This window comes from Terrapene carolina, unplaced genomic scaffold (genome assembly GCF_002925995.2).
Source record: "Terrapene carolina triunguis isolate 2854851 unplaced genomic scaffold, T_m_triunguis-2.0 Scaffold51, whole genome shotgun sequence".
Taxonomy (NCBI): Eukaryota; Metazoa; Chordata; order Testudines; family Emydidae; genus Terrapene; species Terrapene triunguis.
The window spans coordinates 1,303,951-1,329,299 of record NW_020664402.1 but is presented as its reverse complement, the minus strand read 5'-3'; the positions used below and the strand labels follow the sequence as shown (position 1 = coordinate 1,329,299).

Here is a 25,349-nt window from a genome sequence, read left to right as displayed (position 1 = left end):
TGGGTGTCAGGGGGGCACCGGTTGCTTTCGGGCCTTCCCTAGGTCTGGAGAAGCCTGCAGCCTGCGACTCACCCTCTCTGCCCTCCAGGACCCTGCCAGCGCTGACCCCAGGCCTCCAAGCAGAGGCGGGTTAAGCTTTTGTGGGGCCCTGGACCAAAGCAAGTGGGGTCCCCTCCCCCACATTCTCCTGCCAGGGAAATGAGGTTGGGATGTGGGGGCTTCCCCTGCTCCCCGGCAGGAGCGCTGGGTGGGCAGGCGGAGTGAGTCGGGGCATGGGATTGCCCATTTTTTTGTCCCCCCTAATTGGCCAGGGTCCCTGGGCACGGGCTCCATTGACCCAGTGACTAATCTGCCACTGCCTCCAAGCCAGCAGCCACGACTGCATTGTCGGTTACCCACATCACCCTTGGAGCCCCAACATCCCAGCCAGCGGGAAGGGGGCTAATCTCGGCTCTGGAGATACACCACAGCCGAGCCTGGGAGATTATAAACAAGTCCCCTGGTTATTCCCAAGATCACTCCTACCCTGGTGGCCGCAGGCCCTGGGATGGGAGACCATGGATCTGACAACCCAGGGCCCGTTCCCCACTGGCTGTAGGTTTCTGGGCCGTGCTGCTGCCAGGGTAGCGGGGTGAACGAGAGCCGCGAGGAGCAGGGCAGCTGGGCGGGGACGCTGCTGACAGCAGACTGGGGTGAGGATGGGGGGAGCGAAATGGAAATTCATCAGGTCCCAGCTCAAAGCAGCTCCAGGAGTCAGCGTGTTGGTGGGCTGGAGCAAAGGGGCTGGGACTCAGGGCTCCTGGGCTTTAGCCCCATCGCTACCACAGACTATGTGACCTTCTACACACCACTCCCCACTCCGTGCCTCAGTTTCCCCAGCTGTAGCCTGGAGGAGAGAGCACTGCCCTGTGCAGCTAGGTCGCTCCTGCATGCAGTGGCTGGGGATCCCTGGCTGGCAGGCGCTGCAGATTCCCAGCGGTGGGTGTCATGCTCTGCCCTACACTCAGATCCCCTCACCCTTGGGTTCGAATCTGTCCCATGCTGCCCGTTGGGTGGCTGCTGTGTAAAGGGAGCCTGAGGGGACTTGGTGCAGGTCATAGCAGGGCAGGTGTCACCCCTCCTTGCTAGTCCCAGCAGGAAGGCCATGGGCTGAATCCCCTCTGCTCCCTAGAGGGCATCCCCCCAAGCAGGGCTGAGATGGGCTGCCTAGAGGGGGGGGTCACTCCCCCTGGACCCGAGCTGTGGCTAGAGGCCTTGTGGCTCCAGGGCTGTGAAACAGGAGAGTGCTTCTCATGGGTAAGAGAGCCTAGGACAGCTGGGTCCTTCCCACAGCTTGCCACGCGCCCGCAGGCACAGGGGATATCAGGCAAATAACCCATCTCCAAACCCATCCGAGAGAACCCCTGGCTGCTCCGGGATGACCGGCGCCAGAACGAGCCCGGATCCCCTGGGGCCCAGTTGGTTACGCACCGTGCACTTGGCAGCAGTCTAGAGCCCTGGATTCACAGCAGCGTTTGGGGGCAGCGACGGGCGCAGGCTTGTTACAAACCTCGGCTGACAAGCTCGTTTGGTGGACATGGTTGGATGCCACGTTCCATGGCCTGGCCATGGCCCTGGGATACCCTGGCCCCCTCAGAGCCGCTGCTGACGCCAAGGGGAGCTGCACAGAGATGGGGGAGAACGTGGCCTGCAGGTAGCAACTCTCATAGTTATTCCTAGGCCCTTCTTGTCGCATCCAGCATGGCCTGATAGGAGCCTCTGCTTCCCTGGAGGCCAGCCCTGCCCCATTTCTCTCCCCCGCTCCCTTAGCACAGTGCATCTTTCCCGTTCTTCCCGTCAGCCGTTGCCACCCGGGAGTGCCCCCCCGTCCAGCTGCTCGAAGGATCCGCAATAGGACACCGAACACAGACACTGAAAGTGCCATCAATGGGCTTTGGAGTCAACACTGGGCTCAGTGCAGCGTTCGCAGCTCTCCGAGCCCTTGCTTCAGGCTCTCTGCAGACTCAGGTAGGCAATGCTATCTCACAGGGCACGTTTTCAGGGGTTTCTGCACTACCCCGCTGGCTGGACATTCCCTTTGCGGTTCAAACGAAGACCGAGATGCCGCAGGATTTGAACGTGCCACGCAGGCCGCAGAAATACATCCAGCGGGCGGGGTCCGGCTCGGACACTGCGGCTGTAAACTCTGAATGGTAAACAGACACCCGAAGACCACCTTTCTGTGTGAAACCGGTGTGCCTCCCAGAGCTCCCACCACCCCGCAGACCCCCATTACTGCAAGAACGTGACAGAAGGACAAGTATTTGGCCATGCAACCATTGTGTGCAAATGGCTGCATGGTCCAATCCCACTGCAGGAAAGGTGACTATTCTCTTCCCTTTAATTTCAGGAAAGCCATGTGGCTAGTGGTTAGACCACGGGTTTGCTGGGTGACCCTTGGGCTTTCCCCTCCTGTGCCTCAGTTTCCTCTTTGGTAAAATGGGGATAGTCATGGCGCCCATTGCAAGCGCTTTGAGCTCAGTGGCAGGGTCGTTCTGTGCGTAGCTAGACATGAGCAGGGTCTGAAAGTGACCCAGGCACAGAAAGGTTTGCGGGATTGTCTGAGTATCTGGATTGTGGCAGTGCCTGGGACGCCACACAATGAAAAGGCAGCCCCCCGCCCGCGATTTGTGCCAGTTTAGTGAAACCAGCGTCGTCCCCGTGAGGACACACTGATTGCATGTCAGCTTGAACCAGTTCCCAATCCTCTGAAGTTAAACTGCTAGAACCTGGTTCAAACAGAGACGTGCACATGGGAGGGTTTTGCTCCATTTAAAGGGAACAACTCTCCATGCAGGCCCATCTACCAACCTGCCTTGGGGGCAAGAATCTTCTCCTTCAGGCTCATGCGAGTTCTGGGCTCAGCGAAAACTGATTACTGCCCCCCACACCCGACGTGCCAGAGAAGCGGATGAGTCGCCCTGCCCCAGAGCAGGCCCTAGTGGGAATTATACCCTCCCTCAGGTGGCCCCACCTCTCTGCCCTCGGGGGAGGTGGCCGATGGGTGTGGGAGTGAGTGCAGGGGGCGAGCTGTCCTCCAAGGGGGGGGCCCTGGTGGAGAGGCGACCTAACACCACGGGGGACTGGGCAGCACAAGAACTGCCTCCTGCTCAGTGCTCAGGACAGGGAAGCTGGACTCCTGGGTTCCGTTCCCAGCTGTGCTGCTGACCGGCTGCCTGAGCTGGCCCGAGTCATTTCCGCTCATTGCGCCTCAGTTTCCCCACCAACTCAGGGGGCGGAACAGCAGCCGAACTGCCTCTCCAGATCCCGGGGGGGAAGGAAGAGCTGCTGGCGTGTGCAGCGCTCGCCGGGGCCGTGGCAGCAGTCAGATGAAATCACACGCCAGGGGTCAGCATTGCATAGCGACGAGGGCACCAGGCTGGCGCTCAGGGGAGCGGGGCCCATTCCTAGCTCTGCTGGGTGACCTGGGCCAGGCTGATAAGACTTGTCCATTTCAGGGGAGGGGCGAGGATGAGTCGAGGACCGCGCCCTCCCCAGTTCTGACGCCCGGGAGACAAAGGGGGTCAGGGGCTAGAACACCCCCAGGGCGTGGCCCCAGCGATCCCCATCCAGGCAGGGGTCGCACAGGAATGCTTGTTACTACACAGCCCAGTTCTGTTTTGTCAGGACATTTATTGGTGCCGCGAGCACAGGGCCCTGCGGTCCTGGTGCCGAGAGCTCCCTGGGGCAGGCCTGGCTGGCCATGGCACTGGAGCACGGGGCTCATTCATTTCTCCAGCGCCCCGGGGCCAACAGGCACTAGAGCCGAGATGCCTGACGCAGCCCGGCGCCGAGGGGGCGGTTCCACCATGCGTATAGGGCAGATCCAATGGGGTTCGGCCGGTTCCCCCACCCAGGACACAGGGCGTCCCCTAAAGGGCTCAGTGGCACATTCCTGCCTGGGTGGGGGTATGGGGCCCATGGGAACCTCTCAGGGACCAGCCCAATCCCGGTGCCCTCTGGCCACCGCCCCAGCTGCCAGGTCCCGTGCTGTATGCTGGCCAACAGCCTGGCACCTTCAACCAGCCATAGAGCTCCCTTAAACAAGACAGTCTGCCTGGGTGTGAGCCCCCCGTGGGAACTGAGCCAGAACAGGGAGCAGCTCAGCCACCCATAGAATGGAGGACAGGGGACTCCAGGAGGTGGGAGTTGGGGGAATGGGGATGGGAGACCCTGGGGGCATGGAAGTCAGGGGGCAGGTTGACGGGGAAGCCAGGGGGAATGGGGGCAGGGAGACCCTAGGGGGATGGGAGGGTGGGGGTGGGCGGACCCTGAGGGGAGAGGGGGCGGGGGGATCCTGGGGGAGGGGAGGCTGGAGGACCATGAGGGCAGAGTGGCTTCATGGGGCCTGTCAGCACCGGTGCACCCTCCAGGCATTACCAGGCTGGGCAAGACTCCTCCCCGCCAGGCTGTGCCCAGGGCTTCATCTGCCCCAGTTCCCAGGACCCCCAGGCCGCCCCGCTCAGGATCCCTACCTAGCAGCCAGCTCCTTCTGGGGGCACCAGCGCTGGGCCCTGGCTGCTGGGGGTGGCTGGGAGCGGCAGGGAACAAACCCGTTCAGCAAGTCTGTGGGAGCTTGGGGCAGCCGGGTTCTCGCTCCCCGGGGCCACAGCCTCCAACACCCCCAGCCAGGGTGTCGCAGCTCTCACTCTGCGCCCAGCTCCCCACCCAGCACGGCCACCACAGGCCTCAGCGCTTCGCCCGCCGCTTCCGCAGCTCCTCCTGCACCCGCTGCCTCAGGGCCTCACGCAGGGGCGGCTCCAGCGGGCTCCGGGCACACACCTTCTCCGTCACCTCCTCAGGGCTGTCGTCCTGCAGTGAGAGGGGCAGGGCCTGCATCAGCTCCGGAAACTCCTGCCACCCAGCTCCCGCATGCGCCCAGCCCTCCCTCCTGGCGGAGCGAGCAGCTGAGCGCCAGCTCCCTACACCGCCCCAGGCAGCATGTGCTAGGGCCCCAGCATGCCCCAGCCGGACAATCCTGTCACTCTGCGCTGGCTGCAGCCTCTGCCATGGGGTCTGCGGGCCCTGGCTCCTGTCTGTAGAAGGGGAGGGCCGCTGGGCCGGCAGCTGGCATGTGGAGGTGCCCTCTGCCCCCGGAGAGACGGGGGAGCAAGGGGAGAGGGCGAGAGACACCAACGGGATGGAGGGACCACACAGAATGCTAGGAGTGACAGCACCCCCTGCTGAGCCCCCTACCCTGCTCTCCGCATCACGGGGCCCCGTCAAGCAACTGCCCCACTCCCCAAACCACGGCGCCCCCTGCCGAGCCCCCCCCCCCACTCCCCACACCACGTGCCCCCTGCTCCACTCCCCACAGCACAGAGCCCCCTGTCAAGTCCCCCGTCCCACTCCCCAAACCACGGCGCCCCCTGCTCCACTCCCTGTAGCACGGCGCCTCCTGCTAAGCCCCCCACCCTGCTACCCACAACACGGTGCCCCCTGCCAAGCCCCACACCTCCTCCCCACAGCACGGCACCTTCCGCTCCAGTCCCCACAACACGGCGCCCCCTGCCAAACCCTACACCTGCCTCCCCACAGTACAGCCCACCCCACTCCAGCCCCCTGCTGAGCCCCCCACCCCTCTCCCCACAGCACAGCACCCTCCGCTCCAGTCTTCACAACACAGCGTCCCCTGTTGAGCCCTCGCCCTGCTCCCCACAGCACAGTGCCCCCTACTCCACCCCCTGCAGCACGGCGCCCCCTGCTGCACCCCATAACCCTCTTCCCTGAGCTGAGCCCCTGCCCTGCTCCCTGCAGCCCAGGCCCCTTAACACCTCGCTCAGTCATTGGGGTCAGCACTGACACAGGGGGAGAGCGCTCCCTACTAGCTCCCACCCTCTCCTGCCAGGAGATCCCCTCCCTGCCGCCCTGTTCTCCTGCCACCCCCTGCCTGGTTTGCCAGGCACATACCTGGTGTACAATGACCGAGGTGACCTCGCCGCTGTCGGCCTCATACTCTAGGCAGAAGAGCTCTGTGCCGCGGGGGTCTGGCTCTGTGCTGGAGCTGCTCTCGCTAGACCCCTCGTACTCCAGGCCGCAGGCTGGGTCAGCTCGACCTGGGGAGCGTAAGGGAGCCGATGAGGGGAGTGTGGCCAGGCGGTGCCTGCACCCACCCAGAGAAAACAGGGCATGGACGCAGCAGTCTGGAAATGGAGTCCTTGAACCTGGCACCAGGAATCCATCAGATTTAAGGGGCGTTGACCTAATGCCCCTCAATCCCGACCCGCAGCCCCCTGCTAGCTCAGCCCTGGGATCCCCACTCCACAGCCCTGCTGCTGCCCCTCAATCCCGACCCGCAGCCCCCTGCTAGCTCAGCCCTGGGCTCCCCACCAGCTCTGCCAGTGCCCCTGAATCCCGACCCGCAGCCCCTCAGAATCCTGCTAAGCAGAAGTGGCCAATCGTGATCATCTTTGGACTGGGATGGGCACCAGTTAGGAGGCCCAGAGCCAGGTCCTGCGGGCGACCGTCACTGGGATTTGGACCCAGGGCTCTGGGCGAAGGGACCGCGTGGTTAAACCCCTGCTCTGTGGCGCTGCCAGTGACCAAGGAAAGGGCTGGGCATGCCAGGCCTGTCCCCATCTGATCCCTCAGCCTGGCCACGGCCCAAACCTGGCTGGTCGGTCAGCCGCCCCTTGGAACTGACGCCCGTCGCACCAAAGGTGCAGACACGGTGCTGGGGGGATTCTGGACTCGCCCCCACCAAACTCAATGACTTGGATCAGCACAGGAGCTAACAACGCCTGGGCAGCCCCCCCAATGAGGGCTGAGGGGGAGGCGCCCCCACTCTGCTGTACACATGCCCCATCCGCTCCCCAGTGGGAGCACAGAAAGCAGGGCGCCAGCTGTGCTCACTTCTCCGGCAGGGGTGGTACACCTGCTGGTCGGGTTTCCTGGGCCGGGGCGGGGTCGGTGTGTGCCTCTTCTTCACCTTCTCCTTGGCCTGCTTCATCTCCCGGTCGTAGTCGTCCCTGATGGGGAGGAGAGTGAGGCCTGGGGCTGCAGCTGGGTATGGGGCTGGGAGCCGGGACAGGCCTGCCTGGAGATGCCATTGATTTGCCACACCTAGGGGGGTGCACGTGGGGCGTGTTTGCATAGGCCTTGTGGCAGGGCGAGGGGCTGGTGTTGGGGGGGGGGGGGGGGGGTTCCCCGCCCCCCCTTCCCCCGTTCCCCAGGGCCCCCCCCCTTACAGGTTATCTGCAGAGGGGGATGGGGGATAGGCACCTACCCTTTTCACCCAGCTAGAGAGAGGCGTCCTGCTTGCTGTTCGCATTAGTAGTTGGGGTCCCATTCCCACCCAGCCCCCGAGGCTCCACGGCTGAACAGAGAACTGGCAGGGCTGGTACACAGATGCCATGCCCTTGACCCGAAATGTGCCAGGGTGGGGATAGGCGTGACCTGGGAGGGGGTTGAATACCAGCCCCCCCAGCCGGGGTCTCCCAGGCCTGCACCCAGTGAGGGTCCAGCTCCCCCAACCCTTGCTGTCGGGGGGGGGGGTCTGCAGGGCTGGGAGGTCTCATGTGGGCGGGGGTTCCCTGGGGGCAAGGACCAGGAGTCCCAGCCCCGGGACGGGGTCAGGTACTTGGGGGGGTGTCCGCGCACAGGATCCGGCACTTGGAGATCCAAGGGGGCGGGGTCCGGGCCAGGTGCCGGTGCCGGGAGATCCGGGGTCCGGTCCTGGTGGGGCAGGGTTCGGTCCCGAGATCCGGGGTCCGGTCCCGGGGAGTTCGGGGGGCAGGGTCCGGTCCCGGAGGTCCGGGCCGGTACCTGGCGACCTGGTTCCGCCGGATGTGCCGCACGAAGCCGTGGCTCATGTCGAGCCGCCCCCCCGGCCGGCAGCCGCCCCAGGCCGGGCCCCGCTCCGCCTCCGGCCCCGCGTCCATCGGCCCCCGCCTCGCCCAGCGCCGGAGAGCGGCGGCGCCGGGGCCCTGAGACCCGCCCCCGGCCCCGCCCGGCCGAGCGCGGGGAGCCGCGAGAGACTGACTCAGACCCCGGCTCCTCCGCACCTGGTCAGGCCCCCCCGTCCCCGGGGCCAGCCCCTCCAGACCGGGATCAGCCTCCCGGCCCCAGTCCCCGGTCCGGAGCCTCCCACCCCGGGACCAGCCCCCCGCGTCTCCCTAGGGCCGCCCCCTACCCGGGGCAGGCACCTGCACCCCCCTGGAGCAGAGACCATTCACCCTCATCCCCATCCCTGTGTCCCCCCCATACCCCCTACAACCCAACACCACCCTGTACCTGTGCATTCACCCCCCGCCCCGTGCCTCGCACCCCCACACCGAGCTCTGCGCAGTGCCCCCCACTTCTGAGTCACCTTTGCACTGCCCCCGTCACTGGCACACCAGCGCCAAATGAGGTGGGAGCGTTTGACACCCTAGGGTGAGAAGCCACAGGGCAGAGCCGTGCGCCAGGCGGTCCGCGTTGGATATTGTATCTGTGCAGAGGGAGGTTATGTCACGGCAGGCCTTTAGCCCGGGGGCTCATAGGTTCAGTTGCACCCCCAGAAATCAAGAGCGCCAACCCTCAGTGGTGCTGTGACCCCGCTCCCTCAGATTTGGCCTGGCTGCCCCTCCATCAGTGGCACTGCCACCCTGTGCGCCAGATTGCAAAGCAGGGGGCCGGGCCCAGCCCTGCAGCACAGAGCCGCTGCGCCAGGGTGCGTGTGGGGCGGACATAGCGCACCCGCGGAATTGGGAGGCTATGGCCATCCCTGCATAAAGGCAACTTCGTCTCAGAGCTTGTCTACACTCAAATGTAGCACTTCAGTGTAGACACTACCCACCCCACAGCAGGGGTTCTCCCGTTAGTCACCTCCCCACGGGGCAGCAGTTAGGTCCCCAGAAGAATTCTTCCGTCCACCTAGTGCTGTCTACACTGGGGGTTAGGTTGGCTTAACTACGCCATTTGGGGGGAGAGGGGGAATGTGTGGATTTTTCACACCCTTGAGCGAAGTAGTTAAACCAATTTAATTTTCTAGTGTAGACCAGACCTAAGTCAAAGCCTCTGGGTGTGAATGTAATGCCAATGCTAAACAATAATAGATTTGAGAGACAAGGTAATATGTTTTATTGGACCAGCTTCTGCTGGTGAGAGATACAAGCTTTTGAGCCACACCGAGCTCGTCTTCAGGTCTGGGAAACCAACTCAGAGCGTCACAAGGTGTTAACTGCTTATGCCAAAGAATCGGTTCCACCTTGTATTTAGCTGTGACGCTGGAAGTGCCTTTCCCAGCCCTGCAGAAGAGCTTGGTGTAGCTTGAAAGCTTGTCTCTGTCACAGAAGTTGGTCCAATAAAAGATATTGCCTCCCCCACCTCATCTCTCTAATCTCCTGGGGCCGACATGGCTGCAATGCCTATTGCTGTGTTGGCAATTTCAGGCCTTCATAAATCATGAGCTTGGCTTAACAATCATGAGATTTTAAAATCAGTAACTGCTGCAGTTGGCCTCCGTGGCCTTGCGGCTTGTCAGGCCTCGGGATTCACGTTTTCCGGCTTTTCTCCCCACACACAAGGTCTTCCACGAGAGCCCAGATCCTCACCCCGTCACTGGACTCCAGGAGCTGGGGCTTTAGGAGACATGCCAGGGTTGCAGGGATCAGACGCTGGGGGCAGGGCAAGGGGCAGCAGCACAGACACGAGACACCAGCCCTCTGGGGAGCAGAGTGAGGCCACAAAGCCCCAAGCTGCCATTGCCAATGATCGCTGCATAAAGGGGAGACTGTCTCTTTAAATAGGAACTCCGAGAAGACCGGCGGTCGGCCCATCCCACAAACACTGGCTGGACAGCAACCAATGCGCATGCGCGAAGGGACGCCGTAAGAGTGCGCAGGCGCCAAACTGATCCTCGCGCCTCCCTTTGGACGGCTGTGCGCATGCGTCTGCTACTGCACATGCGTGTGGGGAGGGCAAAGGTGCCGCTGGCCTGTGTACGCGCGTGCGGCTGCGTCTGTCACTCCGCGCATGCGCAGTAGTGGCTGGAGCGGCCCGGGATGTCCGGCCGGGTGAAGCGGGAGCGGGAGTCCCGGCCGTCCCCGCGGAGCTCGGCCTCGGGCCGGGTGAAGCGGGAGCCGGCGGGGTCGCGCGGCTCCTCCCGAGGGAAGCGCGAGGCGGAGCCCGAGCGGGTCCGGGTGAAGCGCGAGCCCGAGGACGGGCCGCCCCGCGTCAAGTGGGAGCGCGAGGCCGAGGAGGAGCCGGAGTCGGAGCCGGAGCCGACAGGTGGCGGTGGCGGCGGGGCCCGGGGGGGGGGGCGCGGGGGGGGGGGGCGGGGGGGGGGGGGCGCGGGGGGGGGGGCTGTGGGGGTCCCTGAGCCGTGGCTGGGACTGGTCAGTGCTGGGCACCCCGCGGCCCATGCTCCGGCCTCTCTTGCTTCAGAGCCCCGACTCCCCTGGGCCCACCATGGGCTGGGCCAGAGCGATCTGCTGGAGCCGCCGCTGGCCGGGCGCGGGGCAGCGAACAGCCGAAGTCGCTTTGGTGACGGTTGTCCGAGCTGGGTTCTGCTCTAGCTCTTGCCAGACCCGCTGACCAAAGTCAAATTCCTTCCCCGGTTTGGTGCTTCTGTGTCCCTGTGGTGGAGATGGGGCTGGTGATACTCACCTCGCTTTGCCATCCCCAGGTGCGAGGTTCTGAGCATTGAAGGTTTGATTTTAGGAGGAAATACTTTAACCCACGTGAGGAACAAGGGGAGAGGTCGGTTCTCAAGCTAGTTCTCACCCCAGTTCAGGTTCTCTAGTCAGTGTAACTAGTGTTCTCATGTAGGCAGCCTTAACAGAGTACAAAGTGCTGGTGTCATGCTCCCAGCAGCCTGCGTGGGTTATTTTCTCCTGAGGAAATGCCATGTGGTTCTGGGGTTTCTGTCTCTGAAGCATTGCTTTTCAGTGGCAGGTACCACTTCAGGAAAACTGTTAATTCCTTAGCCCCTGGGAGTGATGCTGGAGTTGTTTCTAATCCATTTGTGTGGGTCTTTATTCCAGTGAGATATGGCCGATTTGATCCCGAGGACCGGCGCAGCAGACACTGCCCATACCTGGACACTATTAACAGGTCAGCATAGAGACAAAGCAAACACTTGTAACACAGGGCATGGCAGAGTAGTGGCCTAGTTACAGTGGTTCTCATCCTTTCTCGGACTCCTGTACCCCTTTCAGCAGTCTGACTGGTCTTGCATACTCCAGCTTTCACCTCATTTAAAAACTACTTGCTTACAAAATCAGACAAAAATACAGATGTGTCACAGCACACTAGTACTGAAAAATTGCTGACTTTCTCATGATTAAATCAATTGTAATTTAAATATTGTACTTACTTTTCAGAGTGTAGTATATAGACCAGTACAAACAAGTCATTGTCTGTTTGAAATTTTAGTTTGTACTGACTTTGCTAGTGCTTTTTATGTAGCCTGTTGTAAAACTAGGAAAATATCTAGATGAGTTGATGTATCCCCGGAAGACCTCTGCGTACCCATTGGCCTAGCTCTTTGTGGGTACTAGATACACTCACAGACATTTATATATTAGGACCTAATACATAAATGTTTGTGAGTGTATCTAGTGCCCACAAAGAACCACAACTGTTTTCTGGAATAGCAGTCTCTGCTCAGGACTGGAATAGTAGCTGTTGCTACAGGGCAGGGGTGAGCTGCATCCGCAAAGGTTGAGCAATGCCAGCAGGAGGAGCAGGACTGGAATGGCCAGGGATGATACATGTCAGGATTGAGATGCAGCTCTGATTTTTAAAATGATGTGAGATCTTAGTTCCTGTGAGAGCCCAGAACCAGGAGGAAGGGGCTCTCTCATATTTGAGATATTGTCACGTGCAGTGTGGTACCAAGCAGCCTTCCAGTACTGTAGTGTGGGTCACACGTGATCATTTTTCTGTTGACCTTGGTTCTCTTGAGCTCTGTCAGATTCATGAGAACGTAGGACAGGAGGGGACCCAATGGTAGGCAATGGAGTGGACCCTACTGGACCCAATGGTAGGCAATATTTGTCTGACTGTTTCAGGGTAGCTCTGCTAACTTGCTATTAACCTGCCGTTTCAGGAGTGTTCTGGATTTTGACTTTGAGAAGCTGTGCTCCATCTCACTCTCGCATATAAACGTCTATGCTTGCCTCGTGTGTGGGAAGTACTTCCAGGGTGAGTTCACTGCTGTGCTGTATACCTGCCTCTGCAGCAAACAGAAGCACTGAATGGGGGTGTTACCCTGGCTATTTGAACACTTTGGGGGCTCACTTAAAGAGAAGGATATTCCATTTGTCTTAAGTGACAATTGTCTTTCCTTTTCCTGCGGGCCCTGAATTCCTAAAGCTATTTTACCTTCAAATTGCTGTCAGAACGTGGCAGACCCTTTTCTTAACCATTGCTGTGGCTTGTGCAGGGGACATAGCAAATGTGGGTGGCTGGAGGTCAGTTCTGCATGGATATATTGCTCGTCTAAACGTGTGTTTAGGTGCTGTTCTATGGTTCCTTCTTTGCAAAGTCCCCTTGAAATCAACATGGCCAGTGGCTTATTTCATTTTAGTGAAGGCATGTGCAGTTTAAAAGAAAATAGCTTGGGAAGTAACTGAATGTGGGGAACTAATTGTCAGCGTTGGGCAACAAGGCTCCCATTTTAACATTAGCAGGAATCCTATGACTGGATCCCAGGGTTCTTGTAGCTAAATCCCACCCTGCCTTTATGGAAATCTATCTCCCGAGCATGTGAAGCTGTTTTAACATTTATTTTCCTTCAAAGTACCCCCCAAAAATTCCAGTTCCCCCTGAGGCCTGTTCCCAGTGTGCTAGATACTCAGCAAAAGTGCCTAAAACCAGAGGATTCTAGCGCAGGAGAAGGCAACCTATGGTACACGTGCCGAAGGCGGCACGCGAGCTGATTTTCAGTGGCATTCACGCTGCCTGGGTCCTGGCCACCGGTCCGGGGGGCTCTGCATTTTAATTTAATTTTAAATGAAGCTTCTTAAACATTTTAAAAACCTTATTTACTTTACATACAACGATAGTTTAGTTGTATATTATAGAGTTATAGAAAGAGACCTTCTAAAAACGTTAAAATGTATTACTGGCATGCAAAACCTTAAATTAGAGTGAATAAATGAAGACTCGGCACACCACTTCTGAAAGGTTGCCGACCCCTGTTCTAGCGTATTCCTCCAGAATAAAATTAACAATGAGGGTGGGGCGTGGAGGTCTCTGGGATTCTCCTTTGGATTGTAAGCTTGTCTTGATCTGTAAAGCACCATGTGCACCCATGATGCGATATAACAATTTTCCCACCATCCTGTGGCACACCTCTGCCTGAGGAAGGCTACGTGTTGCTTTCCCAGAGCTCACTGTTGCCTTTGCTAGTCTGCGAGACGCCTCCACTTGTTCCTGTCTCCAAAGGGCTGAGCAATCTTCCTCTAGAGCAGTGTTTCCCAAAGTGTGGTACGTGTACCCCTGGTGGTACGTGAAAGGGTTTCAGGGGGTACGCGGCAGAATTTTTTATTTTACTTTATCATAGGTTTTTTTAGCAGCAGAAAACAATTCACTAAAATTTAATATACAAGAATGGTGTAAATTTGTACAGTAGAAATACACAGGTTTACATTGAAACTAATATGATAACACGTTCAGTAACATCTAATAGCACAGCAGAGCTGATGCAACCCACGCGTGCGCGTTACCACGGCTCGGGCAATACACTTGCCTTTGTGGCATGCGCAGAAGTCATACTGACGGATAAAAGATAAAAGTGAATAACTATTCGTAGTAATCTAAAGATCGTAGCAAGTACATACTTGGTGTGTATCAATATACAAAATTTCTCTTTTTGTTTTTGTTAAACCCATTTACAATGGATCGCTGGCTAAAAACGGGAAGTTTGAAACGTACAAAAGAAAATTATGAAGGAAATACGAATGTTAGTGATAATTATGCTGAAAAATGCAGTGATATGGCTACATCAGACAATTGTGACGACAAAATTAGTGAACCGTGCGAATCATCTGTAAGTTTATTGAACGTATCAGCTGCAAAGAAAATGAAAAAAGCCCGCAAATATGTTGAAAAATATCTTAAACTGGGATTTTCGTGGACTGGCGATGAGGTGGAGCCTGTTCCACTATGCGTGATTTGTTACGAGACTCTCACAAATGAAAGTATGAAACCATCCAACCTAAAACACCATTTCGATAGCAAGCAAAGAATACGAGGGAAAACCTGTAGAATTCCTCAAAAATAGGCGCAAAGATCTCCAAAAGTCCCAGAAAACAATTCATAATGTGACGGGAGGTGAAAATATGAAAGCTTTGGAAGCTTCGTATAGCGTGGCGTACTTAACTGCAAAGTCTGGAGCTGCTGAAGTGATTGGTGAGACATTAGTAAAACCTGCAGCCAAAGTAATGTTGCAAGTGATGATTGGAGACAAGGCTAGCAAAGCGATAGATTGTGTCCCCCTCTCAAATAACACTGTTCATCGTAGAATCACAGATATGGCCGAAAATGTAAAGCAGCAATTATTGTCAGGAGTACAAAAGAGTCGCTACTATGCACTGCAAGCGGATGAATCCACTGATATTGTGAATTTGTTTGTCAGATACGAGCTGAATAATGAAGTCCACGATGATATTTTGTTCTGCCAACCTATGCCAACACATACAACTGGAGAAGCTATTTTTAAAGTTATTGATGACTTTATCAAAAACAATGACTTGGATTGGAGTCATTGTGTTGGAATAAGCACGGATGGCGCCAGAGCCATGATTGGTTCGAATAAAGGAGTTGTTGCATGTATTCAAGCTGCTGCACCAGAAGCAAAATGGACTCATTGTTGCATCCACAGGGAAGCACTCGCCACCCAGAACATGCAGGCAGATCTAAAGCAAGTACTGGATGAAGCTGTGAAAATAATCAATTTTGTGAAAGGCCGCCCTCTGAATGCCCGGCTGTTTTCTCAGCTTTGTGATGAGATGGGCAGTGATTACACACCAGTCCTATTTCACACTGAAGTGCGTTGGTTTTCACGTGGAAAAGTTCTGAATCGCCTGTTCGAGCTGTGAGAAGAACTGCAAGTTTCTTTAGATGAAACCTTTAACCCCTGCGAGACCGTATACACGACTGGAAATGGCTATGCAAACTAGCATATATTGCAGATCTCTTTGATCATTTAAACAACCTCAATCTATCCTTGCAAGGGAAACTCCTATCCATATTCCATGTTCAAGACAAAGTGAGCGCCATGGTCGCAAAATTGAAACTATGGCATAAACGTCTTAGTCGTCGTGAACTGGATTATTTTCCATCTCTTCATGACTTAGTAATAAATTCGACTAACGAACTTGATAGTGATGTGTTGCAAGCCATGAAGCTGCATTTGGAAAGCTTGCAGAAAGATCTTCGTAAGTATTTCCCTGAACCGGACTGGACTTTTGAATGGATAAGGAACCCTTTTATCATCAATGTTCAAACATTGCCAAATAACCTCTCTGCTTCAGAAGAAAAACAGCTCTTGGAGCTGGCTTCCGATAGCTTCCTGAAAACAAAATTTGAGCAAAATACACTGACGTCATTTTGGTTGGGGGTTAGCTCTGAATAGCCAGCTCTATCGGACAAAGCTGTCAAGTATCTTCTGCCTTTTCCCACCTCGTATTTGTGTGAGATTGGATTCTCTGCGCTGGTTGGCATCAAAACAAAAAACCGAAATCATCTTATTGACTTGGAGCCCCATCTTCGTCTTAAGATCACAAACATCGAGCCAGATATCCCTGTGATAGTATCTGGTCAAAAGCAGTTCCATCCCTCGCACTGAATAGTTTGGTTTGTACTGAAAATTTTTCAATACCGAAATAGTAAGTATTAAAACTAGTGCTTTCTTCACTAATCTAAGCAAACCAGTGTATTTTAATTTCAGAATGATATGAATTCACCATATATATATATACATGCTGTTCTGCCAGACTGTTGTTTTGCTTCTATTACTTTATTATTTCTAGTACTATTTCTATATGTAATTATTATTTCTATTAAGTTTTGTTTCAACTGTGTGTAATATAATTTTGTATTTATTTCTAATGAACATTTAATCCAGAATGAAACGAATTAGGAGTGTGTTATAAAAATGTGGCTACTAACACCTCCCCGCCCCCAAATTATCTTCACCGGAGAAGGGGTACGCCGGTAGGACAATTGTCTCAAAAGGGGTACGCAACTGTTGTAAGTTTGGGAAACACTGCTCTAGAGCACAGCAGCCTCTCTGGGGAGGGAATGGACTGAGGTGAGGTGTCGCTGGCAATGCACCATGCTGCACCTCTGGAGTGGAGATATCATTAAAACAATTCCTGCAGTCCATGCTGCTGCTCAGCACTTGCAGAAGGCAACATTTTTCTCTTAACAGTTCATGTAGTTTCCTGAACATACCCAGTGAAGGACAAAACCAAATACCGCTCAAGGTATAGAGAGCAAACCCTGGAAATTCTGTTTGTCCGGCTCATCAGTTGCCTTTGCAGTGAAGTTTAAGCCATTAGACGTCTAGTTCATGCTGTCCCTTTGGCTTCTGTTGCTGCACTATGTGTTCCTGACCTGCCTTTTTTGTCCCTTCCGCAGGCCGTGGGTTGAAGTCTCATGCTTACATTCACAGCGTACAGTTCAGCCATCACGTCTTTCTGAACCTCCACACCCTCAAGTTCTACTGTCTGCCAGACAACTACGAGATCATTGACTCCTCGTTGGAGGACATCACTGTACGTTGCCTTCTGGAGCTTTGCTGTCAGTAGTACCTGGGCAGTGGGGAGGGGAGAGGAGGGAGGTGGCTCCCTTCTCTCACATTGGAGGGCATAAGAATGTGCTCTTCCAGGATACAGTACGGTTTGTACCTGCATGGGCAAACTGCCTGTTGTGCCATATGGTCCAGATACACACCTGCCCAATGATCTCCATGGGGACAGGATAGACTTGGTAAGACCAGAAGAGCTGGTGGAATTGCTCCTGTAACTCACTGCAGAGAGCCCTGTGTGTTTGGGATAGAAGGGCCTGAATTAGACCGTTATTTGTGATGCCATATGCAGAGTATGGGCTGGATACATGTGTCCCCAGGCCCAGGTATTTTTGCAGTAGAAAGGAGCAGTCTGCCAAAGGCATTAGCAGAATATTGTGGGAATTAGGGGCAGAGCTGTTACAAATGAAGCATTATCGGGAGAGGAAGGATGGGGTAGTGGCTAGGGCATTATCCAGAGACTCAGATTCAATTCCTGCCTCAGACTCCCTGTATGACTTGGTCGGTCACTGAATTTCTCTGTGCCTTGGTCTCCATCTGTAGCTTAACCTAGCCCTGGTCCTTCGCTTTCACGTGGCACTGCTGCTGATCCCTGTCAGACCCCTTCACCCCCTCTGCAATTTTTTTGTAGATGTCCATGTTTCTACGGCTGGTCCGGAGCTGTGCCTCCACAGCCTCTTCTCCCCGTGGGCCCAGGAGATTCAATACCTCCTGCCTGCTCCAGGAAGGAGTGTGTCTAGTGCGTATAGCCGGCATGGTCGGTCGGACAGCTGCACACAACAAGGGGGGGCTGCTAGGTGTGCTCGCCAAGCCAGGCAGTCGTGGAAAAGCATTTTGAAAATAGGTCGGGTGTTTTAATGGGGGGTTGGCTCCCGGTTTCCATGACTCCTGGGCAGTGAAGTTCACCATTGTGACTAGAGCAGTCACTTGTCAGGCGTTGCGGGATAGCTGCTGGAGGACTGTAGGCACAGTGTCTACACTTGCACTGTTTCAGCCTCTGTAGGTTGACCATGGCTCAACATCATTCGAGGAGGTGGTTTTACTGCATCTCTGTAACACGGTCCTTACATTGGTGGGAGTCAAATCTGAATGTAGACACTTGCATAAATAGGTCGATGCAAGGTGGCTTATATCCGTATAACTTTAGAGGGGAAGTCGGTAGGTATTTAAGTTTTCATGTCTGAAGATGCTGACCATCCTAATTGTCCAGTGTGATCTGCCCCATGAGTCCCTAGGCCATACAGATGTAGCATGGGCTTTTCAGTGTTGGGTATGTGTCTTTTCATGCCAGGGTATTGGTGATGTTCTAGGGGCACTTTGAACTTACAGATCTCTTTACTTCAGTTACTGGGAGGACCTTGCATTCTTCACACTGAATTTTAAAAATACAGATTTTCTCACTCTTTGTTTATTTCCTTTCTTGCATTTTCCTTGCGTGGCCAGTGCAAATCAATGGAATCTGTTCTACTTCTATTTATCATCAGCTTCCCTTTAGACACTGCTGCCCTAATGTTTGTGCTGTAAATGCTTTTGGGCATCTATATTGTTTAAAAGCTGTTTCCAGTGAAATTTAAAAGACATGAGAAAACTCATGTTGGTCTTACATTTTGTTAAAACGTTATTTTTTCAAAATCTTCATTCTGATCACTTAGAATTGTGTGCCCCTTTCAGGTGATAAATTAGTTGGAATATGCTTCCCATGCAGTAAACCTGTCCTGGAAAAATCACCCAGTGATAAATATGGAACATGGTGCTGGAAGTCAGATCCCAGGAGCTGATGTAAAGAAGCTCTTAATTCTAAAGATGACTGGCTTGCTGCCTTTCTCTTTCAGTATGTGTTGAAGCCCACTTTCACCAAGCAGCAAATCGCCAATTTGGACAAACAAGCCAAACTTTCGCGGGCATATGATGGCACCACTTACCTGCCTGGCATTGTGGGACTGAACAACATCAAGGCCAATGACTATGCCAATGCAGTACTCCAGGTACAATAGTGGTAGTCATGCAATCTGTGGGGAGAAGCGTAAAGAGTGGGCAAACTGTGTGCATTCCCCCCCGCTCCCAGAGGTTCTGCCTTTCAGACCCACCCTCCCTCGGGATGAGTGGAATGATGTGGCCACATTTCTTGGCTCAAGATGGACTGCTGATTGCATGCTGGGATTTGTAGTCTCTTTGGCCTGCGCCTCTGTATTCAAGATGAGTGACTGCAGCTTGCTCCATTGTAAGCCGGTTGGACTCTTTCTCTAGGTTGGGCAAAAACTGGGTCTCTTAGATTTAAAACCTTTGTTTAGTTAATTGCTGGGGAATTCCCACATGCAAAGTTAACTTAACGTGGGCCACATCAGTGTGTGAATGGAGAGCGTTGTACCCGTGTGTCTGCTGGCATGGGGCCATGCTTTTACAATAATAGCGCGGGGCTTTTCTTCCCTTTTAATTTAACTGTATCATCACAGATACTGAAATTAATAAATTATTCCTACAACAAAATATGGCAAAAAAGATCAGCAACGTCCTATTTTCTATTTATGTTCTCCAAAGTTACTATAGATCTAGATCCCTGTATAGAGAGCCAGAATATTAAATTATCTTGCATGAGTATTTGAATCTCTGCAGATTTTCTCTGCCCCTTTTCCTCGTGTCCTGTGGGGGAGTACAAGGGAATCCTTCACCTGAATCATGTTTCCACAGGAAGCACAATCAGTTTATCGGCTTGTAGTTAATTAGTCTTTATTTGCTTGGAATCAAATCAGGCTGGAGGTTGGGAGAGCTCTGAACCTGCTGCCTGCCAGTGGGCGTATTGGGCTGAGTGATCACTTTGCCACTGACCTTTGAATGTCTGTGCCCAGGCCCTGTCTAACGTCCCACCTCTGCGGAACTACTTCCTGGAGGAGGAGAACTACAAGAACATCAAGCGCCCACCGGGGGACATCATGTTCCTGCTCGTTCAGAGGTTTGGAGAGCTGATGAGGAAGCTGTGGAACCCCCGAAATTTCAAGGCTCACGTCTCTCCCCATGAAATGCTGCAGGCCGTGGTCCTGTGCAGTAAGAAGACCTTCCAGATTACCAAGCAAGGTGAGACCAAGGGGAGATCTTTAGCACGTTCTTTTCCTTCAGCCACGCAGCAGAGCCCTAAAACATGGTGGCCTGGAGCAGCGGTTTGCGCACTGGGAGGGTGGGTTGCACTGGGAAGGGGATTTCATGCATTATCTGCAGTGTGACACTGCAGAGGGGAAAGCAGAGATCATGCTCACGCTAGTCTGAGGTCCTGGGGGGTCTGTGTTTGTGCCTGGGCTGTGGTGAGAACAATGCTAAATCTACGGGCCTGCGATGGACAAGAGACCCAATTGCTTGCAAAACTGCAGGGCTGAAAATGAATACTTTTTACCACTTGCAATCCGCTCTTCCTGCCTTGTATAAAGCATTCGTTCCTAGCCCTCAAGGTCTGTGAAACAATGGACTTTGTCGCATTTTGATTTTCTCTTTGGATTTTCTCCGCTTGGATTCTAATGTGATTCTCTTCTGAGTGTGAAATTGACATTCTGTGCCGTCTGAATGCTGAGAGTAGCCACCTCTGTGACACTCCCAGACCCAGCTGCGCCAGGGTATATACGTGTATAGCACCTAAGTCATGGACCAGTCCTCCTTCTTCTGAGGTTCTGTGCAGACATAGAACAAAAAGATGGTCCCTACCCACAAAGGCCTTACAAATAAGTATGGGACAGGAGACAGCAGGTGGATACAGGCAGACAGGGAAGCATGAGGAAACCGTGAGATAATACAGACCAGCATGATGGGCTGTGGTCACGGCACACCAGGTTCCTTATGGAGCAGCAGTAGGAGGTTGAACCCGCAGAGAATGAAATGCTTTTCATTGTGATTGCCATCATGAGGTGCCAGATGACAGGCTGGGCGGGGGAGGAGTTTAACTCACTGGCTCTGTGTAAACTCCTTCAGTGTTGGTTTCCTCTCTTGCTTTGTTGCCCTGACTCATTTTCCTCAATGTCTCCCTGTCTTCAGGTGATGGCGTTGACTTCCTCTCCTGGTTTCTAAATGCCTTGCACTCTGCTCTTGGCGGGACAAAGAAGAAGAAAAAGAGTAAGTTGGGGAAATGATGGTGTTTCTGTGACTGCTGCTTGTTTAGCAGATGTTAATTCATGTTTGGCCTAGCGTGTGCTGATGTGGATTCTCTGGAGAATAGGTGTCCACCAAGTTAACAATTTTAGTTTGCTTGTTAAAAAAGAAAAAGAAATCTCTCAGCTAAGACACCCCCCCTCCCCCAAATTCCATCCTAAGATACTTGGTTTGTTTCAGAGGCAAGTGAGTTTCCTGTGCACTCCCAATGCTTGTTTCAAACAGCAGCCACAGTGTAAAAGGAGAAGAGATACTGTCATATATTCACAAGTTAATTGGAATATTTACAGTTGTAAAGAGTCCGAAATGAGCCAGGTTTTCAAAAATAAGAAGACAACTTTGAAGTAACTAAATTCAGACAATAAAAATCACATCTGTGGTAACTGAGTGGGGTTTCTAGCACATCCTCTTTCCTCAGACTTTGTATTCAATACCCCCCCAGCCCCGCACCAGCCCACACAAAACTCCTACCGGAGCAAAGACTTCCTCAGCTTGGCCCTTTGTCTCATCTCTCCAGGTTAGGATTCCTCCCACTTCAGATGGAGCTGCTGAGCTCTTAACCCTGGTTAAATCACCTTTTCCCCGTACAGATTCCAACTGCAGGTGCTGGCTTCTTTACCTCAGAGTCCTAAAGTAATCTTGGTGATTTCAGCAGTGCAGCCAGTGGATCACTCCATGGCACCTGTCTGTTAGCCACACGCTCCCTCAGCATTCTCTTCCCTACATGTTCAGTGCAGTGTAACAGTCAAGGCAAGAAAACCATGTGCAGCAATCTGTTTCCTGTGCAGCTCTTGTACATTTCACATGTTCCTCTGAACATGCTGCTTCTGAATGTGCTGGTCACTGGAGGTTCCTGTCTTGGGAACTTGCACTGCCCCAGCAACTGGGATTCTCCACAAATGGCTTTCAGATCAGAGCCTTCTCTTCAGAGCTCTACTTGGTCACTGGTAACAGTTCTTTGCTCTGTCTCTGTGTGTGTTTTCACAGCCATTGTGACCGACGTGTTCCAAGGCTCCATGCGGATCTTTACCAAAAAGCTTCCACACCCTGACCTGGTGAGTTCACTTGGCCCCGACCACTCTGGGTTTGTGCCCATCCTTCACACATGGAACGTCCAGGAGCAGCGGAGCCCATGGTTGCATTGGGGGATGGGGGGAGTGCCACATGTGCACACCCAGCGGGCCTGTTTCAGTACAGTTCCTGGGTGTTACTGCTTGTGACTGGGGTCCCAGTGGGGGCCAGCTATAGCCACTCAATTAGGGTAAACTGCAAAGAATGGGGCAGACAATCTCCATAAAGCTGGTGGATATTCCAATACTTAGATTCACAAAGCCAGCACAAAACAGCTTCTTTATTGCCTTACTGGTTACTCAGCAGTCCAAACAACTCAGTTCCCTTAAAGTGATCCAGCCTCAGGCCTCCATCCAGGTACCCACGTCAAATATGATGAAAATTTCTGTAAATCTTATTTCATCATATAAAAGGAAAGGTTCTACCAATCCCAAAGGATCGGACACATTACCTCCCAGGTTATTGAATGTTTCAGATCTTACCCAAATACACACTGCAGCCAATTCTTATTAACTAAACTAAAATCTATTCAAAAACAAAAGAGTACGGTTAAAAGATCAATAACCAGACAGACATGAGTTCAGTTCACTGAGGTGCAGATTCATAGCAGAGATGGTGAGCTTCGTAGTTGCAAAGAGTTTTCAGAAATAGTTCATAGGTCATAGTCCAATGTCCAAATCTCGTATTCCGGGCGAACCAGCATAACTAAAGACCTCAGTCTTGCGACTCAAACTTCCCCTGATGAAGCCTCAGCAGATCTGAGATGACAGGATCAGGACCCAAGGATCTTTTTATACAGTTTCATGTCTTGACAGGTTGGGGTTCCTCCGCCATTCACAGACGATTTGCTGTACATCTCAAAGAGAGATGAATACTGAGATATCCCGTGTTTATAATTTATTTAAATGCTAGGATGTTCTTTTGATCTCTGAATGATCCGAATACAACATAGACAGGGACTGTTGGTTACATACTCATATATATGTAAATACACAAACACTCTCTCCCCACGTCTTTTGAGGGTTATTTATTTTGCAGGATGTTTAACCCTTTCTAGACATGTGTCACACTGCTGTAGGAAATTCTAGTGGAGGCTGCAGATGCACTTAGAGGAGCTACAGTCAGGGCCGGCTCTAGGTTTCTTGCCGCCCCAAGCAAAAAATTTTTTGGCTGCCCCCCCACCCCAGCCCTGGGCTCTCTCTTCCTCCCCCACCTGCACCCCCTGCTGCCCCATCCCTGGGCTCCCTCCCCCCCCAAATGTGACCTCCTCTTTCACCACAGCAGTCCCCGTTTACACTAACTTTACGGCTCCAAATGCACATGGAAGGCATAGGGACTAACCCGCAAACCTTGTACCCGGAAAGGGATGGGGATCTAGTAAAGAGGGTTCAGGCAGAGGAGCGGGTGTGGGGGTGCTTGGGGGCTCTACACTGTCAGAGAAGCGGGGTGTGATGTACTCGTGGAGGAGGGTGGAGGAGAGGGGGTATCAGGAGGGTTGCGGGAGAAGAGGTGCAGGGGAAGGGGGAGGTGTGGGAGGAGAGGGCTGGGGGAGGGTACAAGGGGAGAGATGCGGGTGAAGGGAGAGTACAAGGGGAAGGGGTGCAGGCGAAGGAGCGATGGGGGGAGGTACAAGTGAAGGGGCTGCGAGCGGGATGGGGGGTGCAAGGGCTGAGAGGGGCAGGCGCTGACAGCTGCTTCCCCAGCCCCGTGCAGGCAGAGCCGAGAGGACAGACACTGACCCCCAGGTGCCCAAGCCGTGGGGGGTCCCCCAGCAGGGCAGTATCCCCCGCTCGGAGCCGGGCTCTGCCTCTCCGCGCCCAGGGCTGAGGCGGGGGAAGTGCGCCACGAGCTGGGTCCTGGGGCAGGAGGGGGCGGCAGCACTTCCCTGGCAGCTCGGGCTGCCCAGCCACTCGCCCTGTCAGCGCACGAGCCGGGAGCCGCGCCCCCTGCCCAGCCCGGCGGTGCCCTGCACAGCCCCCTCGGGCGGGGAAACGCCACGCCACCCTGGGGAGACTCGGAGCAGCGGCAGGACCCCTCCCTCCCTCCCGGGCCCCACTTCCCTCCCTCCCTCCCTAGCTCCTCACACACAGGCTGGACTGCAGCTCAGGCTGCCCGGCTGCTGGAGAGCCAGAGCATCATCCCCCGGAGCTGAGCCCCTCTCGCCGCCCACCGCAGCCCAGGCTCAGCTCCGGGGGATGATGCTCCCGCTCTCCAGCGGCCGGGCAGCCTGAACTGCAGTCCAGCCTGTGCGACTCAGGCTGCCTGAGCGCCATCTAGCGACTGCAGCCAGAACTGCAGTGTCAATTCCAGCTCAGCCTGAAAGCCTCAGCTGACAGGGGACATCTTGGTTCAGGGCCGGCTCCTGACTTTGTGCGCCCCAAGCAAAAAAAAAAAAAAAGGGTGGGGGGGGCTGAAGTGCCGCCCCTTGGAAAGTGCCGCCCCAAGCACATGCTTGGAGCACTGGTGCCTAGAGCCGGCCCTGGCTACAGTGAAAGCAGATCACCTCACCCAACCCTGTTATCCTTGTGTCTGCATTGCCCATTGCAGAACCAGTGAAAGAGATGTCAAGCAATGAAGGCTTGCTATCCAAGACTGTCGTAATACAGGATCAGGGCAGACCTATCAAGTCTGCGACCCTTTCCTCGTGCCACCGCAGGTCTACTGGGATGGGAGCATAGGTGACTGAAGTTGCTTAGGGGCAGTAGAGAGGCAGGGTGGGTGAGGTCATATCTTCTATGGACCAACTTCTGTTGGTGAAAGAGACGAGCTTTCGAGCTTACACAGAGCTCTTAGGGTACTCAGTGTCACAGCTAAATACAAGGTGGAACTGGTTGTTTAGCATAAGGAGTAACACGTATGGTAAGAGACCATTTAAGGTGAAATGGGCAGTCATAGGACAAAAAAGTGGGGTTAGTGGGTGTACAAGGGTTAACCAGGACTCGACCCTCTCCGGGGCGGCGGGGAGCCACACCGGCTCACTACACACAGTCGTTTGGGGGAATTAATCTGTCCGCGGGGGTCTCCCTCGGCAGCCCTTACGGTAACTGAAATAAACACCGTAAGCCCAGGCCCTGGGTCAGGGCGGGCAACAATGAGTCAGGGCTCAGGCCCTCAGGCAGGGCTGAGCAGTAGCAGTACAAACAGTGCGGAGCCCAGGCCCTGGGGCAGTGCAGAGTCAGAGCTCAGGCCCTCAGACAGGGGTGAGCAGTGACAGTACAAGCAATAGGAAGCCCAGGCCCGGGTCCGGGCGGGGCAACAATGAGTCAGGGGCTCAGGCCCTCAGGCAGGGCTGAGCAATGACAATAGGTCCCAGCCTCCTCAGGCCTGGGAGAGGGGGAGACTGCCACCCACGAGTTGGGTGGCAGGGGGG

The 25,349-nt window shown here is 54.5% G+C and overlaps 2 protein-coding genes across 2 annotated transcripts in view; one reads left to right on the top strand and one right to left on the bottom strand.

Annotated features, from left to right (window-relative positions):
* Nucleotides 1-4,308: 4,308 nt before the first annotated feature.
* LOC113405041 (UPF0561 protein C2orf68-like) lies at nucleotides 4,309-7,919 on the bottom strand. Its single transcript, XM_026656852.2, has 4 exons — nucleotides 7,804-7,919; nucleotides 6,892-7,007; nucleotides 5,950-6,095; nucleotides 4,309-4,851 (listed from the first exon to the last, which is right to left on the bottom strand). The coding sequence occupies exons 1-4, from the start codon at nucleotides 7,917-7,919 to the stop codon at nucleotides 4,729-4,731; spliced, it is 501 nt and encodes a 166-aa protein (XP_026512637.1). The 3' UTR covers nucleotides 4,309-4,728.
* Nucleotides 7,920-9,993: 2,074 nt separating this feature from the next.
* The window catches only part of LOC113407684 (U4/U6.U5 tri-snRNP-associated protein 2-like), a 30,126-nt gene continuing 14,770 nt past the window's right edge, over nucleotides 9,994-25,349 (top strand). Inside the window, 9 exon segments of the mRNA XM_026657063.1 lie at nucleotides 9,994-10,009; nucleotides 10,012-10,248; nucleotides 11,004-11,073; nucleotides 12,071-12,165; nucleotides 16,609-16,745; nucleotides 18,610-18,762; nucleotides 19,624-19,849; nucleotides 20,795-20,872; nucleotides 21,896-21,963. Coding sequence (XP_026512848.1) covers nucleotides 9,994-10,009; nucleotides 10,012-10,248; nucleotides 11,004-11,073; nucleotides 12,071-12,165; nucleotides 16,609-16,745; nucleotides 18,610-18,762; nucleotides 19,624-19,849; nucleotides 20,795-20,872; nucleotides 21,896-21,963 — 1,080 coding nt within the window.

What these genes read in the sequence shown, in the direction of transcription:
- LOC113405041 (XM_026656852.2), bottom strand. Translation starts at nt 7,919, where the DNA reads ATGGACGCGGGGCCGGAGGCGGAGCGGGGCCCGGCCTGGGGCGGCTGC. An exon ending in CGGCGGAACCAGGTCGCCAG is followed by an intron (nt 7,008 to 7,803) that starts GTACCGGCCCGG and finishes CCTCCCCATCAG; the next exon opens with GGACGACTACGACCGGGAGA. An exon ending in GTACCACCCCTGCCGGAGAA is followed by an intron (nt 6,096 to 6,891) that starts GTGAGCACAGCT and finishes TACGCTCCCCAG; the next exon opens with GTCGAGCTGACCCAGCCTGC.